This window comes from Rhinopithecus roxellana, chromosome 8 (assembly GCF_007565055.1).
Source record: "Rhinopithecus roxellana isolate Shanxi Qingling chromosome 8, ASM756505v1, whole genome shotgun sequence".
In the NCBI taxonomy this organism is placed as follows: domain Eukaryota; kingdom Metazoa; phylum Chordata; class Mammalia; order Primates; family Cercopithecidae; genus Rhinopithecus; species Rhinopithecus roxellana.
In genome coordinates, this window is record NC_044556.1 from 95,286,375 (window position 1) to 95,310,730 (window position 24,356).

The following is a 24,356-nucleotide window of genomic DNA, read 5'->3' on the forward strand; positions in this document are numbered from 1 at the left end:
CATTCAAATTATAGTGAAAACGCTACTCAAAATATACACTAAAGATGAATCATTTTGTATCACATTGTTTAGGAGAGTGGTACTTTGAAATTAGAGCTAGGACAGTCTCTGAAAACACAGCAATATTCTGACTAAATTCTGCCACCCATCCAAAAAACAATGTTTGAATATTCTAGATTACATTACCGTCTATAAAATTTGCCCTGACTGCTTAACCCTTGGGCCCCCCAAAATCCTTAAAAAACATTTTATTCATCACTCAACATAACTATTTTGATAACATTTATTTGCAAAAAAGCTTTTCTGTAAAACTTTACTGCAATACCCTTTAGGACCAAGTAAGTGTTCAAGAAGATGGGCAACGAAAACTTTTACTGTCATTAAGAGCTTATATTTCCTGACAGTTAAAAGTAGTAAAAACATTAAACAAAGCAGAAATAGATATGAAATGCAAAAAGAGTTTAAAATATATTCATAAATCAATAAAGTAAAAATAAAGTTCAAATTTAACACCATAATAATATAAGCACTTCTGGGGGCACTCTTCAAAATAAAAAGGGAGCCCTTTTGCCCTACTTTCTTTGAAAAGATAAATTAAGCCCAAATACATATTCAGAATGCTGACAATGGATACCATTCAGTTAGCTAACCTCCGGGTAACCAGAGGATACCTTTAGTTTTGGTGGGGGTTGCAGGGGATGGGGGCAGTAATATTAGCAGTGAAAACAGCAGCAAGAATCACAGTGGTTACAGGCATTGCATTCTTAATATGTGTCAGGCATAGTACTATCCTTTACCAGTATTAACTCATTTGCTCCTCCACTGCAATGAGGTAGGTACAATTATTAACCCCATTTTGCAGACAAGGAAATAAAGCAGAAAGTGGTTAAACAAGCTGTCCAAGGACCATAAGCAGAGAGTGAGAGGAAGGCAGCAAGCTGCCTGGCTCTGGAGCCTGACCTCCCAGGGAGCCTGGTACGCTGAGAAAATTCAAGGCAGTTCCCAAACTACTGTGCACTGGAGGGATGGCCAAGTGGCTGAAATTCCTTAATGGTCAGATGAACATGGATAAAAACATAAACTTGTACTTTTTTGAATGCAGGAAGATGATGATTGCGCAGAAAGCCAAGATCTGAGCTCGGATTCTAGCTCTGCCACTCACCAGCCGTGTGATCATGGGGACCTCAGTCACTTCGCATAACTGTCTGGGTCTTGCTTAATATGCCTGTAGAAAATTTTCTTAAAGATTCCTTTCAAATCTAAATTTTTATTTCCTATTTATTATCCCATAATCAGTAAATATCTGTTGAATGAACAAATCAATCAATGAGCCATAAAAACAAATATGATTTTCAGAGATAAATTTTGTACTTTAGGAACATATTTAAATGGCTGTCCACATCGAAGTGATTGAATTCCACTTCAAATCAAATGCAGTTTTCAAATCTCTCCACCTAAAACTCAACATTTTGTGAACAAAACCAGAAGTATCTATTAATAAAAGAATAATCAGCCGGGCGCAGTGGCTTACGCCTGTAATCCCAGCACTTTGGGAGGACGAGGCAGGCAGATCACAAGGTCAAGTGATCGAGACCATCCTGGCTAACACAGTGAAATCCCGTCTCTACTAAAAATACAAAAAAATTAGCCGTGCTTGGTGGTGGGCGCCTGTAGTCCCAGCTACTCAGGAGGCTGAGCCAAGAGAATGGCATGAACCTGGAAGGCGGAGCTTGCAGTGAGCTGAGATTGGGCCACTGCACTCCAGCCTGGATGACACAGCAAGACTCTGTCTCAAAAAAAAAAAAAAAAAAGAAGAAGAAGAATCATAATCCAAATCTTGTGCAAATACAAATAACTATTAGGATCTAAATTTTGCTGTAGGAGTCTAAAGACATAAAGGCAAAGCTGGTATAACTGGACTTCTCTCAGAAATCTCTACTCACCAGCAACCCCACATCTCCGAGCAATGTATATGTTCACAGATGCCATTTTTTCAAGACAAAATACTGGGTACAAAAGATCGTAGGCCAGCTCAGGGGCTATACTCCCCCAGGGTCTACTAGGATTACTCTTGGAGAACAAAACAGACCTGGCACATATCAGGCTCTGAACTCATTATTTAATAAATAAATACTACTCTAAGTAGAATCCAAGGACTTCAGAAAAGACCAGATCTGATGTCTTAAAGGGCAGTCGTCAAAGCCTCCTCAAAGAATATCACCACAAAGTAATCAGCATTTTCAAAATAGCACTCTGGGAGGCCAAGGCAGGAAGATCCCTGGAGCCAAGAGTTTGATACCAGCCTGGGCAACATGGTGGGTCCTGGTCTCCATAAAAAATAAAAAAAGATTAGCTAGGCACTGTGGCGTGTACCTGTAATCCTACTTATTCAGGAGCCTGAGGCAAGAAGATGATTCGAGCCCAGTTCAAAGTTGTAGTGAGCTATGATTGCGCCACTGCACTCCAGCCTGGGCCACAGAGCAAGACCCTGCACTAACAGGAAAGAAGCCAGTATAAGGAGCACTTAATCTTAATATCAAACATGTATGGCCATGGTAAGGATAAAACAATTATGCCTAAATTAGATAGAGAAGAATTCCTGAAGGTGCTTTGGGCGACTGGGCCCCATGCGAGAACGTGTGCTTCAATAGACTGCCCAGTTGCACTTCTCAGCCCTGTATTCAATTTTGTCTCCACTTCTTCAAATGTAAACTCACTAGACAGTGAGGGAAACACACCCAGTGCATATCTGACACTGACAAAATCAGCCTGTTTTAAAACATGCAATGAACACACCAAACTATGTGACTCATGTAGATAAGAATGAATTCAATTTTTCTACACCCACATTCTTAGATCCAAAAATAAATGACTAGCCAAATGAGTAAAATAACTTAAAGTTTAAGTTAAAATAACTTCAACATTGCTATTTCACTACACAGAAAAGCAGGTAGTCTGAGATTCTATTCTGCTTTCACTTCTTCATTGCTCACATCTGATGACAGCACACAAGTAACCTTTTACTGAATCAGAACAGCTCGTAAGAGCTCACTGCCATAATTACTAATTTCCATAGAAATGGAGAGCTGAAACAGATTATTCCATCCAAATCTTTTTTTTTTTTGACATATAATAAACGGAACATCACAAGGGCTGAATGCTCCATGCAAGATCAAACAGCTCAAATTGGCAAAGCCAGTCTCTCCACACCTTACCATCCTGTCTTCCTGCTATGCATCTAACCAAAAACTTGAGGCAAATATTACAGGAATATTACCAGATTCAAATCTTACCTAACTCTTCATTTGTGCTGTCATTATCAGTGGCAAATGGAAATCTCTTCTGTTCTGCAATAGACTTGGCCTGGCTCTGGGAAAAAAAAAAAAAAAAAGAAACATACATTTTAGCTTATCACAAATGAAGGAAAACTTGTATTAAAATCTGTATTTTAAAAAATTACGGCTACATTTGATTTAAGTGGAAGCAAGAAAATGCCACTATTGTGGGAATGTTTTACACTTTATGGCTTTCAGTAAAACCTTGATGACGAGAGGGAAACTCTTATCAGCTCCTTCCAGTTTTGCTCTGTAGCTGGGAGCTTCCACACATGGAACCCGGTAAAACTTCAAGATGTGGCAGATTTAACAATGCGTATGGGTGTTACTGATGGTATACAGCTGGGTGTGATCAGAACATGAGTCCTTCCTCTTTGTCAAGTGTTCACAGACAAGTTCACAGATGCAAAAGATTTTTCTCCTTAATAAATTGCTTAGATAGATGGGGCATGGTGGCTCACGCCTTTAATTCCAGCACTTTGGGAGACCAAGGCAGGAAGATCGCTTGAGCTCCAGAATTTCGAGATCAGCCAGGGCAACACAGTGAGACTTCATCTCTACTAAAGTTCAAAAAACATTAGCTGGGCATGGTGATGTATGCCGATAGCCCCAGCTACCTCGATGGGGCTGAGGCAGGAGGATGGCTTGAGCTTGGGAGGTCAAGGCTGCAGGGAGCCCTGCTTGTGCCACTGTACCCCAAATAATTGCTTAGATGGCTTGATTGTGGCAATCATTTCACTATATATATGTATATAAAATCACATTGTACACTGTAAATATATAATTTTTATTTGTCAATTATACCTGTGTGAAGCTGGGAAAAAAAGCAAGTAAATTGCTTAGAGCCAAGAAAAAGAGTCTGTAAAAATTGCTTTATTTCATATTTGAGGGGAGTCTACCATTTGCCAAGCCTTTCTGCAAAAAGATACTGGGACGAGGACAGAAATAAAATTCCACAAATTGTTTACTAAGCAACCTCAAGAGTACACTGAAGAATACATTTGATTTCAAGTTGTTTGTATTCATTAGAAAGTGGGCAGGAGAAGGATAGTACAAATCAAATTTTTTTTTTCTGAAATGGAGTTTCACTCTTTTTGCCCAGGCTGGAGTGCAATGGCACGATCTTGGCTCACCGCAACCTCTGCCTCCCAGGTTCAAATGATTCACCTGCCTCAGCCTCCCGAGTATGTGGGATTACAGGCATGCACCACCACCCCGGCTAATTTTGTATTTTTTTAGTAGAGACGGGGTTTCTCCATGTCGGTCAGGCTGGTCTTGAACTCCTGACCTCAGGTGATCCACCCGCCTTGGCCTCTCAAAGTTCTGGGATTACAGGCGTGAGACACCGTGCCTGGCCAAACAACAAATCAAATTCTTGATGAAAAAGAATTTTTCCTATTTCTAATACTGCATCTATAATATCGCCTCTGGACAGAGTTGAGAAGCTATGCTCAAGTAAGTTTGAACACACAGCTCAACATCACTAGTAGACTAATTTCAATCCAACTTTCTCATCCCTGCTTACGTTTCAGTTCCTGAAAGCTGAATTGCCCGATACCCCTAAATAAAGGGAGATTATGTTGACCCTTTGCTATTCCTTCATATGATGTGTACAATCACACTTTTATGTTTATTTGCATAATGATTTGGTTGGTGACTATAGACGTCATGGCGCAGAGACCAACACTATCTGGCTTGTTGCTGTATTCCTAATACTCACCAAGCACAATGCCTGGTACATAATGCAAAGACCAACACTATCTGGCTTACTGCTGTATTCCTAATACTCACCTAGTGCAATGCCTGGCACATAATAGGTACAAAATAAATATTGGGAGACTGGATCAATAAATGAATAGTCTAAGTCCCATATTTCAACCTCAGGAAAAGGAAAGGCCAAGACTAATGAGCTTTCTCCCATAGGTCACTAGCTAGCTCTAGCTTAAACTGGAAATGCAACTAGTAGAAAATATTTTAACTACTCTCAGTAAGAAGACTTTCATAACTCTAAGAATCTAACTGCCTATACAAGATGGGATTATCCAACTTCTACTTAAACACTTTCAGAGATGACCAACTCACTGCTTTACAAGATGGCCCCTTCTGGTTTTAGGCAAGTCTAATTCAAGAGTTTTCCATATATCAAGTTGATTACTATGCAGCGAGTTAGGTAAAAGCAGCCGATCATTCTCTAGTTTGCAGTTTCAATTCATCTTCAGTAGTTCTGACATGAAAAGGCAAGGCTTTGTTTGAAAAAAAAGAATATCTTAAAAGGAAATTTTAAACTGAAGATGCAAAGAGTATCCATGCAGATGTTGAAGGAAAAGGCCTGGAGAAAAAATATATTAAACTTGTACACAGAAAGAACAATCAGCTTCATAGAGTTGAGTGTGAACAAAAAGAAGACCCATCCCCCTTGAGGCAGCCAGGCTGGAGGAGGAGACACACTAACATGGATAGGCAGACGCAAACATTACCTACCATCAAGTATTCACCCCTGAAATGGAGAGGTCCACTGTATAGTTCAGTTGGTACTGATAGAAAACACAGATATAAAAGATACCCACATATGCAAAGGTTGGAAAAATAAGAGTCTACTATACCTCCAAATACACAAGGCTGCTAGAAATAAGGTTGAACTATAATGTCCCCTTTATTTCTTGAGACTTGCAAATTAAAAGTTCTATGTCCTGAATGATCAACCATCCAATGCATAAGTCATAATAACTCAATGTGACAAAATACCAGACGACCTATCTTTATCCTATGCATATAGACTCAATGAGGCCCAACTTCTAGTTGACAGAGGCGACTTCCACTTTTTGGAACTAGTATTACTGTGCTTCAGGTCACAAAAACAGAACACAGAGAGAAGATACATACCAGAATCTTTTCAGTGTTGAGGGAAAGCAAGGAGTCACAGGGTGGTGATCCCTTGGGTTCGCAGTCTGAGTCATGGAAGTTCAAGAAGGATGACTCTGAAAGGCAAGCATTCTTGGTTATTCTCTACATCTTAATTTATGCTCTTAGGTGCTTAACTATGAATCAGAAACTATGAATCCACAAAACCAAAATAAGAATAGGTGTGAACAACACTAAAAGTGGCAACCAGCTGGGCACGGTGCCTTACACCTGTAATCCCAGCAACTCGGGAGGCTCGCTTGAGGCAAGGAGTTCAAGACCAGCCTGGGCAACAGCAAACCAACCAGCCTGGGTCTCAAATAGTGAGACCCTGTCTCTAGAAAACAAAAAATAGAAGTAGCAACCTGTATCCTACTTTTATAATTGGGTAATGTTTTATGGTTTGCAAGTATCTTGCACAACCATTAGTAATGGTCCTCACCACCATTCTCAAATGAGCAAAGCCAGTGAGCTTCCCGGATGGTGAAATGAGGTTTAAATAGGTTGTAACTTATCTAAAGGCAACAGGACAGAAATAGTACTAGTACAATGCTTGTCTCAGGACACATGTGGAACTAATATTGTTGTTAAGATCCTTCAGTTGAACATCTATGGGGTAGCATTTACCACAGATTTAAAAAAAAAAAAAAAATCACAAAAGGGAGAATAAGCCAAACCAGGGAGACTTAAATGTTAAAAGATACCCCCAGGCCAGGCACGGGGGCTCACACCTGTAATCCCAGCACTCTGGGAGGTCAAGGCAAGTGGATCACCAAAGATCAGGAGTTCGAGACCAGCCTGGCCAACATGGCAAAACCCTGTCTCTACTAAAATACAAAAACTAGCCAGGCATGGTGGCAGGTGCCTGTAGTCTCAGCTACTTGGGAGGCTGAGGCAGGAGAATCACTTGAACCCGGGAGACAGAGGTCGCAGTGAGCCGAGACCGCACCATTGCACTCCAGCCTGGGCAACAAGAACAAAACGCTGACTAAAAAAAAAAAAAAAAAAAAATACACACTATGAGTCCAGTATGCAACATATATAAACAACTCTTACAACCCAACGAAGACAACACAATTTACAGGCAAAGGACCTGTATAGGCCATTGAGCACATGAAAAGCTGCTGAATATCATTACTCATTACCAATTAGGGAAATGTAAATCAAACCACAATAAGGTACCTCTTCACACACACACTGGGATGGCTATAACCAAAAAGCAGAAAATAACAAGTGGTAGCAAGAATGTAGAAAACTTGGAACCCTTGTGCATTGCTGGTGGGAATGTAAAATGGTACACCAGTTATGGAAAATGTAAAATGGTTATGGAAAATGAAAAATGTAAAATGGTACACCAGTTATGGAAAAGTGAATCAGAATTTCCATATGATGCAGCAATTCTTCTCCTAGGTATATACCCCAAAATTGAAAAGGGACTCAAACAAGTGTTGTGTATTCATGTTCATAGTAGCCCTAATCACAGTAGCCAAAAGGTAGAAACGGTCCAAGTGTCCATCAACCGATGAGTGAATAAACAAATTGTGGTATATACAGAGTAGAATACTATTCAACTATCAAAAAATGAACTACTGATACACACTGCAACATGGAAGAACTTCCAAAACATTATGCTAAATGGAAGAAGCCAGACACAAAGGGTCACTCATCATATGACTCCATCTATATGAAATGTCCAGAATAGGTGAATCCATAGAGACAGAATGCAGATTGGTGATTGCTGGGGATAGGGGAAGGAGGGAATGGGAGAAACTGCTTAACAGATAAGGGGTTTTACTTTGGAGTGTTGAAAACAACTTTAGGTGGTTGCACATAGTGAATGCCACTGAATTGTTTGCTCTAAAATGGTTAATTTTATATTAAAACATCTCACCTTGATAGATTATTGCAAAAAAAGATATGTTCTAATTTAGCAGTCATTAAAGAGCATTAAATTATGTTCAAGGAACCATCTGAGGGAGAGAATAAATTATAATATCAAAATCAGTCTGTGTCCTCAAAGAACATATAATTTAGCTAAATTCTCACATGTTGTACATCTTAACAATAAGAAGCAAGACATGATATGGCAAAGAAGCCCTGGGGTGGTGAATAATTACTGAAGCTGCAATGTTAAATTTCACAAGGCATAAGAAGGGTTTAAAAGAATGGATGGAGGCTGGGCGCGGTGACTCACGCCTGTAATTCCAGCACGGGAGGCTGAGTGAGGCAGGCCGATCCCTTGAGCTCGGGAGCTTGAGACCAACCTGGGCAACATGGCAAAACACCATCTCTACAAAAGAAAAAATTAGCTGGGTGTGATAGTACACGCCTGTAGTCCCAGCTACCCAGAGGCTAAGGTGGGAGGATCACCTGAGTCCAGGAGGTCAAAGCTGTAGTGAAACATGATCATGCCACTGCACTCCAATCTGGATGACAGAGTAAGACTCTGTCTCAAAAAACACACAAGAAAGAAAGAAAGAAAAGAAAATGAAAAGAAAAGAAAAAAGAATGGATGGATTTAGACTGGGGCAGAGAAAGGGAAGGGGTATTCCGGATAGGATGATGAGTGTTACACACGAAGGTGCAAAGGCAAGGAAATGCAAAGGGCAGTGAGGAGACTCCTACTTCTACTCCCTGGCTAGAGAAGGGAGTTTGTGTTGGAAAAGAAAAAGTATGAGTTTGGAAGGTGAGGGGTCAGACTGCAGAAAGTCTGATCTGAACCCCAGGGAAAGGTTTTAGTCCCACAAGAATGAAGATAGTAATGGTTCCTGGCAGATGGTTGGAGAATAATGACTCGATGAAAGATATTTTGGAAACTTACACATTTATAACCTGTTTCTCCTGCCTTTTCTAAGCTAAGAAAACTTAGCTTACTTACTATATGCCAGGCACTGTGCTAAGCAATGTGTATACATGGCCTTATTCTAACAATCCCTCTCCTTTGTGGAATCCATTTCAGTTTCGGTAAATATACACCTACATAATTTTAAAAGGCTGCACAGCATTCCATAATATGGAACTTAACCATACTTTTATCATTGGATATTTAGGATGTCCCTACTTTTTTCTTAATATGAACAGTATTTCAGTAAGCATTCTTGACCTATATTTTTGAAAATGTACCCACTTATGATAGATTCCAACAAATAAAATTGTCAAGTCAAAGGGTGTACACAATTTTAATATTTTCATATATATTGCCCCATTTCCTTCCTAGCATATAATAACAATTTCATTCCCACTAGCAGTTTGAGAAGGTCCATTTCCCTCCAGAGTACTGACATTCTTTTTGTCTTTCCCAATCTGAACATAGCACTAATAAAGTTAAACTTTTGGTTTATTGGCCATTTGTATCTCCTCTTTTATAAATCGCTTATATCCTTTGCTCATTTTTAAGTCATCTAAACCTATCCTTGCATAAGATATTGAAAAAAATTCCTAATTATCTATTTTCCAAATGGTTAGCCAGTTGTCCCAGCACCACTTGTTAAATTATCAATTTGAATGCCACCTTTATAATACATTATAGACATTAGGATCTGTTTCTACACTTTCTTTTAAAGGAAATCTTTAACAGTATTTAAATCCAGCTATAGTAACCAAAACAGCATGGTACTGGCATAAAAACAGACACACAGACTAACGGAACAAAATAGAGAACCCAGAAACAAATCCACACGCCTACAGTGAACTCATTTTTGACAAAGGTGCCAAGAATACACACTGGGGAAGGCAGTCTCTTCAATAAATGGTGCTGAGAAAACTGAATATCCATATGCAAAAGAATGAAACTAGACTCCTATCTCTCACCATATACAAAATGAAATCCAAATGGATTAAAGACTTAACTCCAAGACCTCAAACTATGAGACTACTACAAGAAAACATTGGGGAAGCTCTCCATGATATTCGTCTGGGTAAAGATCTCTTGAGCAACACCCACAAACACAGGCAACCAAAGCAAACAAGGACAAATGGGATCACATCAAGTTAAAAAGCTTCTCCACAGCAAAAGATACAAGCAGCAAAGTGAAGAGACAACCCACAGAATGAGAGAAAATATTTGCAAACTACCCCTCTGACAAGCAATTAATAACCAGAATATATAAGGAGCACAAACAACTCTATAGGAAAAAATTTAATAATCCAAAGAAAAACTGGGGAAAGATTTGAATAGACATTTCTCAAAAGACATACAAAAGGCAAACAGGCATATGAAAAGGTACTCAACATCGCTGATCATCAAAAAATGCAAATCAAAACTACAATGAGATATCATCTCACCCCAGTTAAAATGGTGTATATTGCAAAAGACAGGCAATAACAAATGCTGGTGAGGATATGGAGAAAGGGGAACCCTTGTACACTGCAGTGAGAATGTAAATTAGCAGAACCACGATAGAGAACAGTTTGGAGGTTCCCCAAAAAAACTAAAAATTGAGCTACCATATGATCCAGCAATCCCACTGCTGGGTATATATCCAAAAGAAAGGAAATCAGTATATGGAAGAGATATCTGCAATCCTATATTTGCTGAGCATTGTTTACAATAGCTAAGATTTGTTAGCAACCTAAGTGTTTATCAACAGATGAATGGATAAAGAAAATGTGGAGTACTACTCAGCCATAAAAAAACAATGAGATCAGCCTGTAATTCCAGCACTTTGGGAGGCCAAGGTGGGTGGATCACCTCAGGTCAGGAGTTCAAGACCAGCCTGGCCAACAAGGTGAAACCCTGTCTTTACTAAAAATACAAAAATTAGCTGGGCCTGGTGGCAGGCACCTGTAATCCCAGCTACTCAGGAGGCTGAGGCAGGAGAATCGCTCGAACCCAGGAGGCAGGGGTTGCAGTGAGCCAAAATCACGCCATTGCATGCCAGCCTAAGCAACAAGAACAAGACTCCGTCTAAAAAACAAAAAACAATGAGATCCAGTCATTTGCAACAACATAGATGGAACTGGAGATCATTATGTTAAGTGGAATACCCCAAGCACAGAAAGACAAACTGCATGTTCTCACTTATTTGTAGGATCTAAAAATCAAATCAATTGAACTCATGGACATAGAGAGTGGAAGGATAGTTATCAGAGGCTGGGAAGTATAGTAGGGGAATGGCAGGGAGGTGGGGATGGTTACAAAAAACCCCAGAAAGAATGAATAAGACCTCCTATTTGATAGCACAAAAGGATGACTATAGTCAATAACAACTTAATTGTATATTTTAAAATAACTTAAAGAATGTATTTGGATTGCTACTCAAAAGATAAATGCTTGAGGGGATGCATACTCCCCCAATTCTTCATGATGTGCTTACTTCACATTACATGCTGGTATCAAAACATCTCATGTATTCCATAAATACATACAACTAATATCCATGTACCCATAAATTTTTTAAAAATAAGTTAAAAAACATTTTTTTAAGATTTAAGTGCAACTTCAGCAACAGCTCTAACAAATGTCCAATCTCTGCATGGATATTTACATTTTTTTAAAATTACTGTAGTATTTCATGTTCATGTTCATTGTAGAAAATATGAAATATACAGAAATTGCAGAACATAAAAATCATTTAGAATGGCATCATTCATTGAAAACCACTGAAAATGTTGGTATACATAATAAAAAGTGGTAATTCTGAAATCAGACAGTCTGGATTTGAATTCCTACTCTCTGCTACTACTTCCTGGCTCTCAGCCACTGTAATCTTCCAGTTTCATTTGCAAAATACGGTCAATAATAGTATCGACTTCTCAGGGTGGTTGTAATATTTAAATAAGGAAATATATGAAAAGCATATGGTACAGTTTCTGACACACAGGAAGAGCTCAAAAAAAATGTTACCTACCACTATCGTCATTAGGATAATGTCAGAATGGAATGAGATACATTGCTTAGTAATCTGTCCTTTTAACTTAGTAATATAATATAAATGTTTTCCCATTTGATTAAATTTTATTTTCCTTTTTTTGAGACAGGGTCTCACTCTGACACCCAGGTTAGAGTGCAGTGGCACAATCTCGGCTAACTGCAGCATTGACCTCAGCATCCCTAGTAGCTGGGAACACAGGCGTGCACTACCACACCTGGCTAATTTTTCATTTTTATTTTTTGTGGAGACAGGGTCCCACTGTGTTGCCCAGAATGGTCTCGAACACTTGGGCTCAAGCAATCCTCTCGCCTCAACTTCCCAAAGAGTACTGGGATTACAGGCATGAATCACTGCACCTGACTTAAATTTTCTCCTAATTACTTAAATTTAGGATTATATATCACTTTTCATTTAATATTTTTAAAATAAATTTTTAGTTCTCTATAAGAAACTTTTGTTTCTAAACTTTCTAATCCCGTATGATCTGTTTGTTTTGATTTCAGTATCACATTGTTTCAATTATTGTAGCCTCACAATAAATAAATGTTTTTTGGTTTTTATTATTTTAAATTGATACATAATAATTGTACATATGGGGTAGAGGGTGATATCTTGATACACAATACATACATTTTAATATAAAGCAAAGCCATTATCAATTTTATTCCAAAACTTTCTTGGCTATTTATATAAACATTCTTTCTTCAGATAAACTTCAGTTTTTTAAGTTCCAAAACAAAAAATCTCTCTATGATTTGTGGTAGGATGGCATTAAAATTGTAGATTAATAGAAGAAATACTTCTTTATAAAATTTTATCTTTTAAAATATTTTATTAAACTATGTGACACTTCATACATTTTATATAGGATTTACATGTGATTTTTTTTAATTGGGTTGATAACCATTGATTCAATACATATTTGTTGAGCATCTACTATGTTCCCATCACTGTGTTAGCCTCTACTGAGCAAAACCAGAAATGACGCTTCTTCTACATAGAGATTATAGTTCCCTGTGGGAAAACTGATAGCAATCAAAGTACACAAACGTAAACCAACAACAGTGTGAAAGCTACATATGACAGCACAGTAGGAAGACGTGGCCTGGTCAGCTTCCCGAGGACGTGAATAATATCAGCTAACACACAGTTACCTTGTACAGGCAACCTTCAAATCCCCATTTCAAAGATGAGGAAAATGAACCTGAGGAACTTACGGTAATCTTCCTGAGGCTACCCTCTAGCAAAGCAGTGGAGGCCTCCCTGAACCGAGGCCGTCTAGTTCTGGAGTCTGTGCTCTTAGCCGTGAATAAGTGAACGGACGGCCTAGTGCTGAATATTTTATCTGCCCACATTATTGAACTCTTTACAGCCCTATTAATGTCTCCATTTATTCAGTTGATAACTGTATTATCTGCATGTAATTTTATCAAGGTCTTTTAAAATATTTATATTCATTTAGCATCTTATTATACTAGATGAAACTTCCAAAAAGTGCTCAATAACGCCAGTGATTAACAGGCACCCCTGCTTATTCCTGACATTAATACTTCATTTAATAAATAAGATTTCATCAACGTTTGATAAAACTTTTTCATCTAACATTTATCAACATCTAGTGGACAGCTGCTCTGTGGCGGCTATGAGTTGAGACTGATGTACTTCTTCACCGTATTAAAAGAACTATTCTTTTTTTTCTTTTCTGTTCTTTTTTTTTTTTTTTTTGAGACGGAGTCTCGCTCTGTCGCCCGGGCTGGAGTGCAGTGGCTGGATCTCAGCTCACTGCAAGCTCCGCCTCCCGGGTTCACGCCATTCTCCTGCCTCAGCCTCCGGAGTAGCTGGGACTACAGGCGCCCGCCACCTCGTCCGGCTAGTTTTTTGTATTTTTAGTAGAGACGGGGTTTCACCGGGTTAGCCAGGATGGTCTTGATCTCCTGACCTCGTGATCCGCCTGTCTCGGCCTCCCAAAGTGCTGGGATTACAGGCTTGAGCCACCGCGCCCGGCCTTTTTTTTTTTTTTTTTTTTACCAGAAACTTTAAATCAGGAGAGTTTGCTGACCTTTATCAAGCATCTTTTGATATTTATTTAGATGTTTCTATGATTTTTCTCCTTTAGCTTATGAACCAATTAATTTTTTCAAGTTGAACCATCTGTGTACTTCTAAAACAAACTCTGATTGAGGTAGATTATTCTTTTAATTGCTTGCTGGTTTCAATTTACTAATATTTTACTTAAAATTTTTATAACTATGTATGTATCTTCTAAGGTCTGCAATAGAGAAATAGTTGCTAGAGTTAAAACTATAGTTGTTTGGAACAGGAGGTTAAATTTGTTCTTCAGGCCGGGCGCGGTGGCTCAAGCCTGTAATCCCAGCACTTTGGGAGGCCGAGACGGGCGGATCACGAGGTCAGGAGATCGAGACCATCCTGACTAACACAGTGAAACCCCGTCTCTACTAAAAATACAAAAAAAAACTAGCCGGGCGAGGTGGCGGGCGCCTGTAATCCCAGCTACTCGGGAGGCTGAGGCGGGAGAATGGCGCAAACCCGGGAGGCGGAGCTTGCAGTGAGCTGAGATCCGGCCACTGCACTCCAGTCCGGGCGACAGAGCGAGACTTCGCCTCAAAAAAAAAAAAAAAAAAAAAAAAAAAAAAAAAAAAAAAAAAAAAATTTGTTCTTCAATCTTAAAATACGTAACTCACAATGGCTTTAATTACTTTACTATCATACATGATTATATTAAAGGATAACTACATAATATAATAAATAATTACAGCCCAACCAGCTGTACGTAAATAGTATAAATTTCCTTGGATAGGAAAAGCATTTTTCTTCCTTGCTTACATTGTACAAGTAAAATTAGTGCTGATTACTACAGAAACCATGTAAAAATGCATCACAGAATTCTATCTTGTTCTTCTACATCATCTCCGGACATTTCTTCATTGCGTCAGAGTTTAACTCCTTAGCAGACATTTCTGCACAATTGTCTCTTCGTTCTCACGGCCTCTAGAGCTCCACATATGCCTCTCATTCACAAATGACACTCGCACCCGCTCCCTCTTTCTGTGGTCACCTCATCAGACTTATCTATTTTATTCTTTTTTGTTTTTTTTAATCACTTAAGAATTTGAGGGGGGCGGAGCAAGATGGCCGAATAGGAACAGCTCCAGTCTCCAACTCCCAGCGTGAGCGACACAGAAGACCGGTGATTTCTGCATTTTCAACTGAGGTACTGGGGTCATCTCACTAGGGAGTGCTGGACAATCGGTGCTGGTCAGCTGCTACAGCCCAACCAGCGAGAGCTAAAGCAGGGCGAGGCATCGCCTCACCTGGGAAGCGCAAGGGGGAAGGGAATCCCTTTTCCTAGCCAGGGGAACTGAGACACACAACACCTGGAAAATCGGGTAACTCCCACCCCAATACTGCACTTTAAGCAAACGGGCACACCAGGAGAATATATCCCACACCTGGCCGGGAGGGTCCCACGCCCACGGAGCCTCCCTCATTGCTAACACAGCAGTCTGCGATCTAACCGAAAGGGCAGCAGCGAGGCTGGGGGAGGGGCGCCCGCCATTGCTGAGGCTTAAGTAGGTAAACAAAGCCGCTGGGAAGCTCGATCTGGGTGGAGCTCACAGCAGCTCAAGGAAACCTGCCTGTCTCTGTAGACTCCACCTCTGGGGACAGGGCACAGATAAAAAACAACAAAAAAAAAAACAGCAGAACCTCTGCAGACGCAAACGACTCTGTCTGACAGCTTTGAAGAGAGCAGTGGATCTCCCAACACGGAGGTTGAGATCTGAGAAGGGACAGACTGCCTGCTCAAGCGGGTCCCTGACCCCTGAGTAGCCTAACTGGGAGACATCCCCCACCAGGGGCAGTCTGTCACCCCACACCTCACAGGGTGGAGTACACCCCTGAAAGGAAGCTTCCAAAGTAAGAATCAGACAGGTACACTCACTATTCAGCAATATTCTATCTTCCGCAACCTCTGCTGCTGATACCCAGGCAAACAGGATCTGGAGTGGACCTCAAGCAATCTCCAACAGACCTACAGCTGAGGGTCCTGACTGTCAGAAGGAAAACTATCAAACAGGAAGGACACCTATACCAAAACCCCATCAGTACGTCACCATCATCAAAGACCAGAGACAGATAAAACCACAAAGATGGGGAAAAAGCAGGGCAGAAAAGCTGGAAATTCAAAAAATAAGAGCGCATCTCCCCCTGCAAAGGAGCGCAGCCCATCGCCAGCAACAGATCAAAGCTGGTCAGAGAATGACTTTGACGAGATGAGAGAAGAAGGCTTCAGTCCATCAAACTTCTCAGAGCTAAAAGGAGGAATTACGTACCCAGCGCAAAGAAACTAAAAATCTTGAAAAAAGAGTGGAAGAATTGACAGCTAGACTAATTAATGCAGAGGTCATAAACGAAATGACAGAGATGAAAACCATGACACGAGAAATACGTGACAAATGCACAAGCTTCAGTCACCAACTCGATCAACTGGAAGAAAGAGTATCAGCGATTGAGGATCAAATGAATGAAATGAAGCGAGAAGAGAAACCAAAAGAAAAAAGAAGAAAAAGAAATGAACAAAGCCTGCAAGAAGTATGGGATTATGTAAAAAGACCAAATCTACGTCTGATTGGGGTACCTGAAAGTGAGGGGGAAAATGGAACCAAGTTGGAAAACACTCTTCAGGATATCATCCAGGAGAACTTCCCCAACCTAGTAGGGCAGGCCAACATTCAAATTCAGGAAATACAGAGAATGCCACAAAGATACTCTTCCAGAAGAGCAACTCCAAGACACATAATTGCCAGATTCACCAAAGTTGAAATGAAGGAAAAAATCTTAAAGGCAGCCAGAGAGAAAGGTCGGGTTACCCACAAAGGGAAGCCCATCAGACTAACAGCAGATCTCTCAGCAGAAACTCTACAAGCCAGAAGAGAGTGGGGGCCAATATTCAACGTTCTTGAAGAAAAGAATTTTAAACCCAGAATTTCATATCCAGCCAAACTAAGTTTCATAAGTGAAGGAGAAATAAAATCCTTTACAGATAAGCAAATGCTTAGAGATTTTGTCACCACCAGGCCTGCCTTACAAGAGACCCTGAAGGAAGCATTAACATGAAAAGGAACAACCAGTACCAGCCATTGCAAAAACATGCCAAAATGTAAAGACCATCGAGGCTAGGAAGAAACTGCATCAACTAACGAGCAAAATAACCAGTTAATATTATAATGGCAGGATCAAGTTCACACATAACAATATTAACCTTAAATGTAAATGGACTAAATGCTCCAATTAAAAGACACAGACTGGCAAACTGGATAAAGAGTCAAGACCCATCAGTCTGCTGTATTCAGGAGACCCATCTCACATGCAGAGACATACATAGGCTCAAAATAAAGGGATGGAGGAAGATCTACCAAACAAATGGAGAACAAAAAAAGCAGGGGTTACAACCCTAGTCTCTGATAAAACAGACTTTAAACCATCAAAGATCAAAAGAGACAAAGAAGGCCATTACATAATGGTAAAGGGATCAATTCAACAGGAAGAGCTAACTATCCTAAATATATATGCACCCAATACAGGAGCACCCAGATTCATAAAGCAAGTCCTTAGAGACTTACAAAGAGACTTAGACTCCCATACAATAATAATGGGAGACTTCAACACTCCACTGTCAACATTAGACAGATCAACGAGACAGAAAGTTAACAAGGATATCCAGGAATTGAACTCATCTCTGCACCAAGCGGACCTAATAGACATCTATAGAACTCTCCACCCCAAATCAACAGAATATACATTCTTCTCAGCACCACATCACACTTATTCCAAAATTGACCACATAATTGGAAGTAAAGCACTCCTCAGCAAATGCAAAAGAACAGAAATTATAACAGTCTCTCAGACCACAGTGCAATCAAACTAGAACTCAGGACTAAGAAACTCAATCAAAACCGCTCAACTACATGGAAACTGAACAACCTGCTCCTGAATGACTACTGGGTACATAACGAAATGAAAGCAGAAATAAAGATATTCTTTGAAACCAATGAGAACAAAGATACAACATACCAGAATCTCTGGGACACATTTAAAGCAGTGTGTAGAGGGAAATTTATAGCACTAAATGCCCACAAGAGAAAGCAGGAAAGATCTAAAATTGACACTCTAACATCACAATTAGAAGAACTAGAGAGGCAAGAGCAAACACATTCAAAAGCTAGCAGAAGGCAAGAAATAACTAAGATCAGAGCAGAACTGAAGGAGATAGAGACACAAAAAACCCTCCAAAAAAATCAATGAATCCAGGAGTTGGTTTTTTGAAAAGATCAACAAAATTGACAGACCGCTAGCAAGACTAATAAAGAAGAAAAGAGAGAGGAATCAAATAGACGCAATAAAAAATGATAAAGGGGATATGACCACCGACCCCACAGAAATACAAACTACCATCAGAGAATACTATAAACACCTGTATGCAAATCAACTAGAAAATCTAGAAGAAATGGATAATTTCCTGGACACTTACACTCTCCCAAGACTAAACCAGGAAGAAGTTGAATCCCTGAATAGACCAATAGCAGGCTCTGAAATTGAGGCAATAATTAATAGCCTACCCACCAAAAAAAGTCCAGGACCAGATGGATTCACAGCTGAATTCTACCAGAGGTACAAGGAGGAGCTGGTACCATTCCTTCTGAAACTATTCCAATCAATAGAAAAAGAGGGAATCCTCCCTAACTCTTTTTATGAGGCCAACATCATCCTGATACCAAAACCTGGCAGAGACACAACAAAAAAAGAGAATTTTAGACCAATATCCCTGATGAACATCAATGCAAAAATCCTCAAGAAAATACTGGCAAACCGGATTCAGCAGCACATCAAAAAGCTTATCCACCATGATCAAGTGGGCTTCATCCCTGGGATGCAAGGCTGGTTCAACATTCACAAATCAATAACGTAATCCAGCATATAAACAGAACCAAAGACAAGAACCACATGATTATCTCAATAGATGCAGAAAAGGCTTTTGACAAAATTCAACAGCCCTTCATGCTAAAAACGCTCAATAAATTCGGTATTGATGGAAAGTACCTCAAAATAATAAGAGCTATTTATGACAAACCCACAGCTAATATCATACTGAATGGGCAAAAACTGGAAAAATTCCCTTTGAAAACTGGCACAAGGCAGGGATGCCCTCTCTCACCACTCCTATTCAACAAAGTGTTGGAAGTTCTGGCTAGGGCAATCAGGCAAGAGAAAGAAATCAAGGGTATCCAGTTAGGAAAATCAGGCAAGAGAAAGAAATCAAGGGTATCCAGTTAGGAAAAGAAGAAGTCAAATTGTCCCTGTTTGCAGATGACTGCTTTAAAGTTCGTATGGAACCAAAAAACAGCCCGCATTGCCAAGACAATCCTAAGTCAAAAGGACAAAGCTGGAGGCGTCACCCTACCTGACTTCAAACTATACTACAAGGCTACAGTAACCAAAACAGCATGGTACTGGTACCAAAACAGAGATATAGACCAATGGAACAGAACAGAGTCCTCAGAAATAATACCACACATCTACAGCCATCTGATCTTTGACAAACCTGAGAGAAACAAGAAATGGGGATAGGATTCCCTATTTAATAAATGATGCTGGGAAAATTGGCTAGCCATAAGTAGAAAGCTGAAACTGGATCCTTTCCTTACTCCTTATACGAAGATTAATTCAAGATGGATTAGAGACTTAAATGTTAGACCTAATACCATAAAAACCCTAGAAGAAAATCTAGGTAGTACCATTCAGGAAATAGGCATGGGCAAGGACTTCATGTCTAAAACACCAAAAGCAACGGCAGCAAAAGCCAAAATTGACAAATGGGATCTCATTAAACTAAAGAGCTTCTGCACAGCAAAAGAAACTACCATCAGAGTGAACAGGCAACCTACAGAATGGGAGAAAATTTTTGCAATCTACTCATCTGACAAAGGGCTATTATCCAGAATCTACAAAGAACTCAAACAAATATACAAGAAAAAAACAAACAACCCCATCAAAAAGTGGGCAAAGGATATGAACAGACATTTCTCAAAAGAAGACATTCATACAGCCAACAGACACATGAAAAAATGCTCATCATCACTCGCCATCAGAGAAATGCAAATCAAAACCACAATGAGATACCATCTCACACCAGTTAGAATGGCAATCATTAAAAAGTCAGGAAACAACAGGTGTTGGAGAGGATGTAGAGAAACAGGAACACTTTTACACTGTTGGTGGGATTGTAAACTAGTTCAACCATTATGGAAAACAGTATGGCAATTCTTCAAGGATCTAGAACTAGATGTATCATATGACCCAGCCATCCCACTACTGGGTATATACCCAAAGGATTATAAATTATTCTACTACAAAGACACATGTACACGTATGTTTATTGTGGCACTATTCACAATAGCAAAGACTTGGAATCAACCCAAATGTCCATCTGTGACAGACTGGATTAAGAAAATGTGGCACATATACACCATGGAATACTATGCAGCCATAAAAAAGGATGAGTTTGCATCCTTTGTAGGGACATGGATGCAGCTGGAAACCATCATTCTTAGCAAACTGTCACAAGAACTGAAAACCAAACACCGCATGTTCTCACTCATAGGTGGGAATTGAACAATGAGATCACTTGGACTCAGGAAGGGGAACATCACACACTGGGGCCTATCATGGGGAGGGGGGAGGGGGGAGGGATTGCATTGGGAGTTATACATGATATAAATAATGAATTGATGGGTGCTGACGAGTTGATGGGTGCAGCACACCAACATGGCACGAGTATACATATGTAACAAACCTGCACGTTATGCACATGTACCCTAGAACTTAAAGTATAATAAAAAAAAAAAAAAAAAGAATTTGTTCTCCTGCGGCGGGGAGGGGCTTTTTTTTATTCTGGTTAAAAAACACACACACACACACATCAGATAAAAGCAACCACGTTAGCCATTTTTAGGTTGTATGGTTCAGTAGTATTAGGTATATGTGCACTGATGTGAAACAGACCTCCAGAACTTCTTAAACATCCTTTTTTAAAAAAACAACTCTTGGGTCAATTTCTCAATTCCACTGCTGCTCTATTTCTAATTCACTTATACCAGCTTTGCTGTATTTAGGCCTTCTAATTTCCCTTATTACCTCTTCTCGCAGCTCAAGTTCAGTATCTAGTTCATTTATTCCCTTTCTTCTTAGCATTAAACTAAGAAGGCAGGGTGGGTTTAAGCAGAAGGTGACATCACTAACAGGTGTCTGAGGAGAGAAGGGGCAAGCGGAGCAAGGGGCAGGTGGGAGGCCATGGCCAGTAAAAATGAGAAAAGTCTGAATGGCGGCAGCAGCTATCAAGTTGAAACAGAGGGTCACAGTCTAAAGGATACAGCAAGTAAAAAAGACAAGGCCTTGAGGAAGAATTAGGCACAGAAAGAGGGAAAAGACACAGGTTTCCAGTTTGTGCAATGAGGGAAGAAGTGGTGCCATCAACGGAAACAGGGAGTTTAAGAGGAAGAGAGGTTTTAGAGGGAAGTCAAGAGCTAACTTTGGGTTTGAGTCAAGTGATTATGCTGGAAGCCGTCTAGCATGTAGTTAAGAAAGTCCAGAGAAAGGTAAATGCTACAGATATGGATGTGATGATTTGATAATCATTAACTTACGGTGGATGATAAGCTGAGACTGTTTAAGTATAATCTCTAAGAAAGCTTAGGAAGCTGACGTTTAATAAGAGAAGAGTTGACCCTGGTGAAGATGAACATTTAAGAGATAATGGGAGAATCAACTTAGCAATTTATCTTTTGTTAAAAGAACTATCCATTTCTTTGAAAGGTTCTACATCTGGGCCATAAAGCTGGACATAGTTATTGTAATGATTTTCATATTTATTTACTTGCTTATTCCTCAAGCCAAACACTTGTTTCTTCTCATTTTTCTTGATTAGGCTTGCTAGATAACTGTCTAATCTTAAGCTATATTTTCAAAGAACTAGGTCTTATAATTCATTCTAGTATTTCCCTGACTTCAAACTTAATTAATTAGTTTGAAGGCAATGTAACAGTGGTTCAGGGCAGGGCTATGGAGTCAGACTAACCCAGATCAGACGCTTCCCTGGCTGTTTGACTTACAGCAAGTCCTTTAGTACGTCTTAGCCTCAGCTCCTTCATCTGTAAAACAGAAATAACCACCCCCAGGTACCTTCACAGGGCTACTGTAAAGAATAAAGGTATAAAGCTCTGTGCATAGAAAAGGATTGTTAAATGTTAGTGTATGCTTATAGGCTAAATTCGTAGAGTTTTTCCATTAAATTTTTCTATCTACTTTCTTTAAGCTTATCTTGGCCTTCACAGTACTTCCCAGCTTCCAAATGCCTCTACAAACCTTATTTCTTTTGATTCTCCATCCTCCAAGGTAGGTACAAGGCACATCATGCCCACTGTACTCATGGGGAAATAAACTCAAGGTTAATGATCATGTTTAAGGTCACAAAACAAAGACATAGCACAGCTGGGTCTCGCCACAGCAATGAAGAACAGGGTACATTTGTCACAACTCCTTCTGCCAATGCTGGGTCCTAGTAAGAACAATTTAGGTATAGCAGTGTCTTGAAACTTCTTTCCTCTCCTCCTAAACCTCACACACAACTGACCTTAAGAAGAGCAGTTTTGGCACAGTGACGAGGACAAAAGCTAACCATAGAAGGTCCAAGAGAAAGTGGAGTAGTGGAGGCAGTCCATATGAACATCTCCTTTGAGGAATTCTGCTGTAAAAGGAGGTAGATGGATGGGGCAGCAGCTGGAGGGATGTGTGGTCATCTTGGTTGCTTGTCTTTTCAGGATGGTAGTTATTAAGACCATCTGTATGCTGATGGAAGACAAGAGGAAATGACAGACAGTGAACAGAGAGCTGAACTAGGCAGAGGCACTGGCCATTCAGCCACCACAACAGCACAGAAAGCAAAATCGACCAGTCCATCTGCCGGCAGGCCAGCAGCTGGGGTGGTGGGGAGCAAGGAAGTTGTTTTCTCACTGCTTCTTTCTTAGTCAAATAAGATGACAGTCATCACCTCCAAGGAAGGAGAGAAGGTGGCACTGACAGTAGTATGTATTTCTCACACATCCATGTGTGTGAGAAAACTGACTGAAAGCTTATAAGTAGCAAACCCATGGCCAATTTAGAAGGAAATCAATAGCTGCTAGGTAGCACTCATCACTCGACCACCTAGTTATAACAGATGGTACACTGAGCTACTTGAATATAAGGATGACTGGGCTTTTCCCTTGGATAGGCTACAACTTATTTATTGACAGTCCTAATCCCAGGTACAGGGTAAACCTGGGAAGACAAGGCAGAATTCTTGTGGCTGGAAGAACTACCTGAAGGGCAGGTGGCTATGTGGTATCAACTTGTAGTGTCTTTTCTTTTATCAATTTCTGCACATATAAGACAACCATAAGTGGCCAGGCACGGTGGCTCACGCCTGTAATCCCAGCACTTTGGGAAGCCAAGGCAGGCAGATCACGAGGTCAGGAGATCGGGACTGTTCTGCCTAAGATGGTGAAACCCCGTCTCTACTAAAAATACAAAAAAAATTAGCGGGGCGTGGTGGCGGGCACCTGTAGCCCCAGCTACTTAGGAGGCTGAGGCAGGCGAATGGTGTGGACCCGGGAGGCAGAGCTTGCAGTGAGCTGAGATCACGCCACTGCACTCCAGCCTGGGCAACAGAGCAAGACTCCATCTCAAAAAAAAAAAAAAAATACAACCACAGTTGACATCGTATACTACATTGCTCAATGGCCCCGAAATATAGTCCCAAGTGGTAAATTCCTTTTAGAGTGTAATAACAGACAAAATGCCCTGAAGAATTTATATGCTTCGTTTAATGAAATGAAATATTCATCAGTACCTGAGATGTGTTATCGTAAAGCAAACTGAAAACAGAGACTGCCTGCTGAGTATTAAATTATAAAGTAAACATATAATTAATCCATTGGAACCAAGGATCCACAAAAGCCATCTTAAAGAGACAGAAGTTTTGCTTTGTTTTGTTTTTTAATAAAGCTTGAATGTAATCAAATCAAAGGTATCTTAACCCACATACAAATATTAACACATGTAAAGAATCAAAAGAAAAGGAATTCACTGCACAGGATGGAAAAAAAGGCACAGTAGCAAATTACATGAACAG

At 40.0% G+C, this 24,356-nt stretch overlaps 1 protein-coding gene across 6 annotated transcripts in view; it reads right to left on the reverse strand.

Moving 5' to 3' along the window:
• Positions 1-24,356, reverse strand: part of TTC13 (tetratricopeptide repeat domain 13) — an 80,948-nt gene that overhangs the window by 49,478 nt on the left and 7,114 nt on the right. For all 6 annotated transcript variants that reach the window (XM_030935594.1, XM_030935593.1, XM_030935592.1 and 3 more), the window contains exons 2-3: positions 6,219-6,313; positions 3,294-3,369 (exon numbers count right to left, since the gene is read on the reverse strand). In XM_030935594.1, the coding sequence (XP_030791454.1) occupies positions 3,294-3,369; positions 6,219-6,313 (171 nt within the window). The remainder of the gene's footprint in view (positions 1-3,293; positions 3,370-6,218; positions 6,314-24,356) is intronic.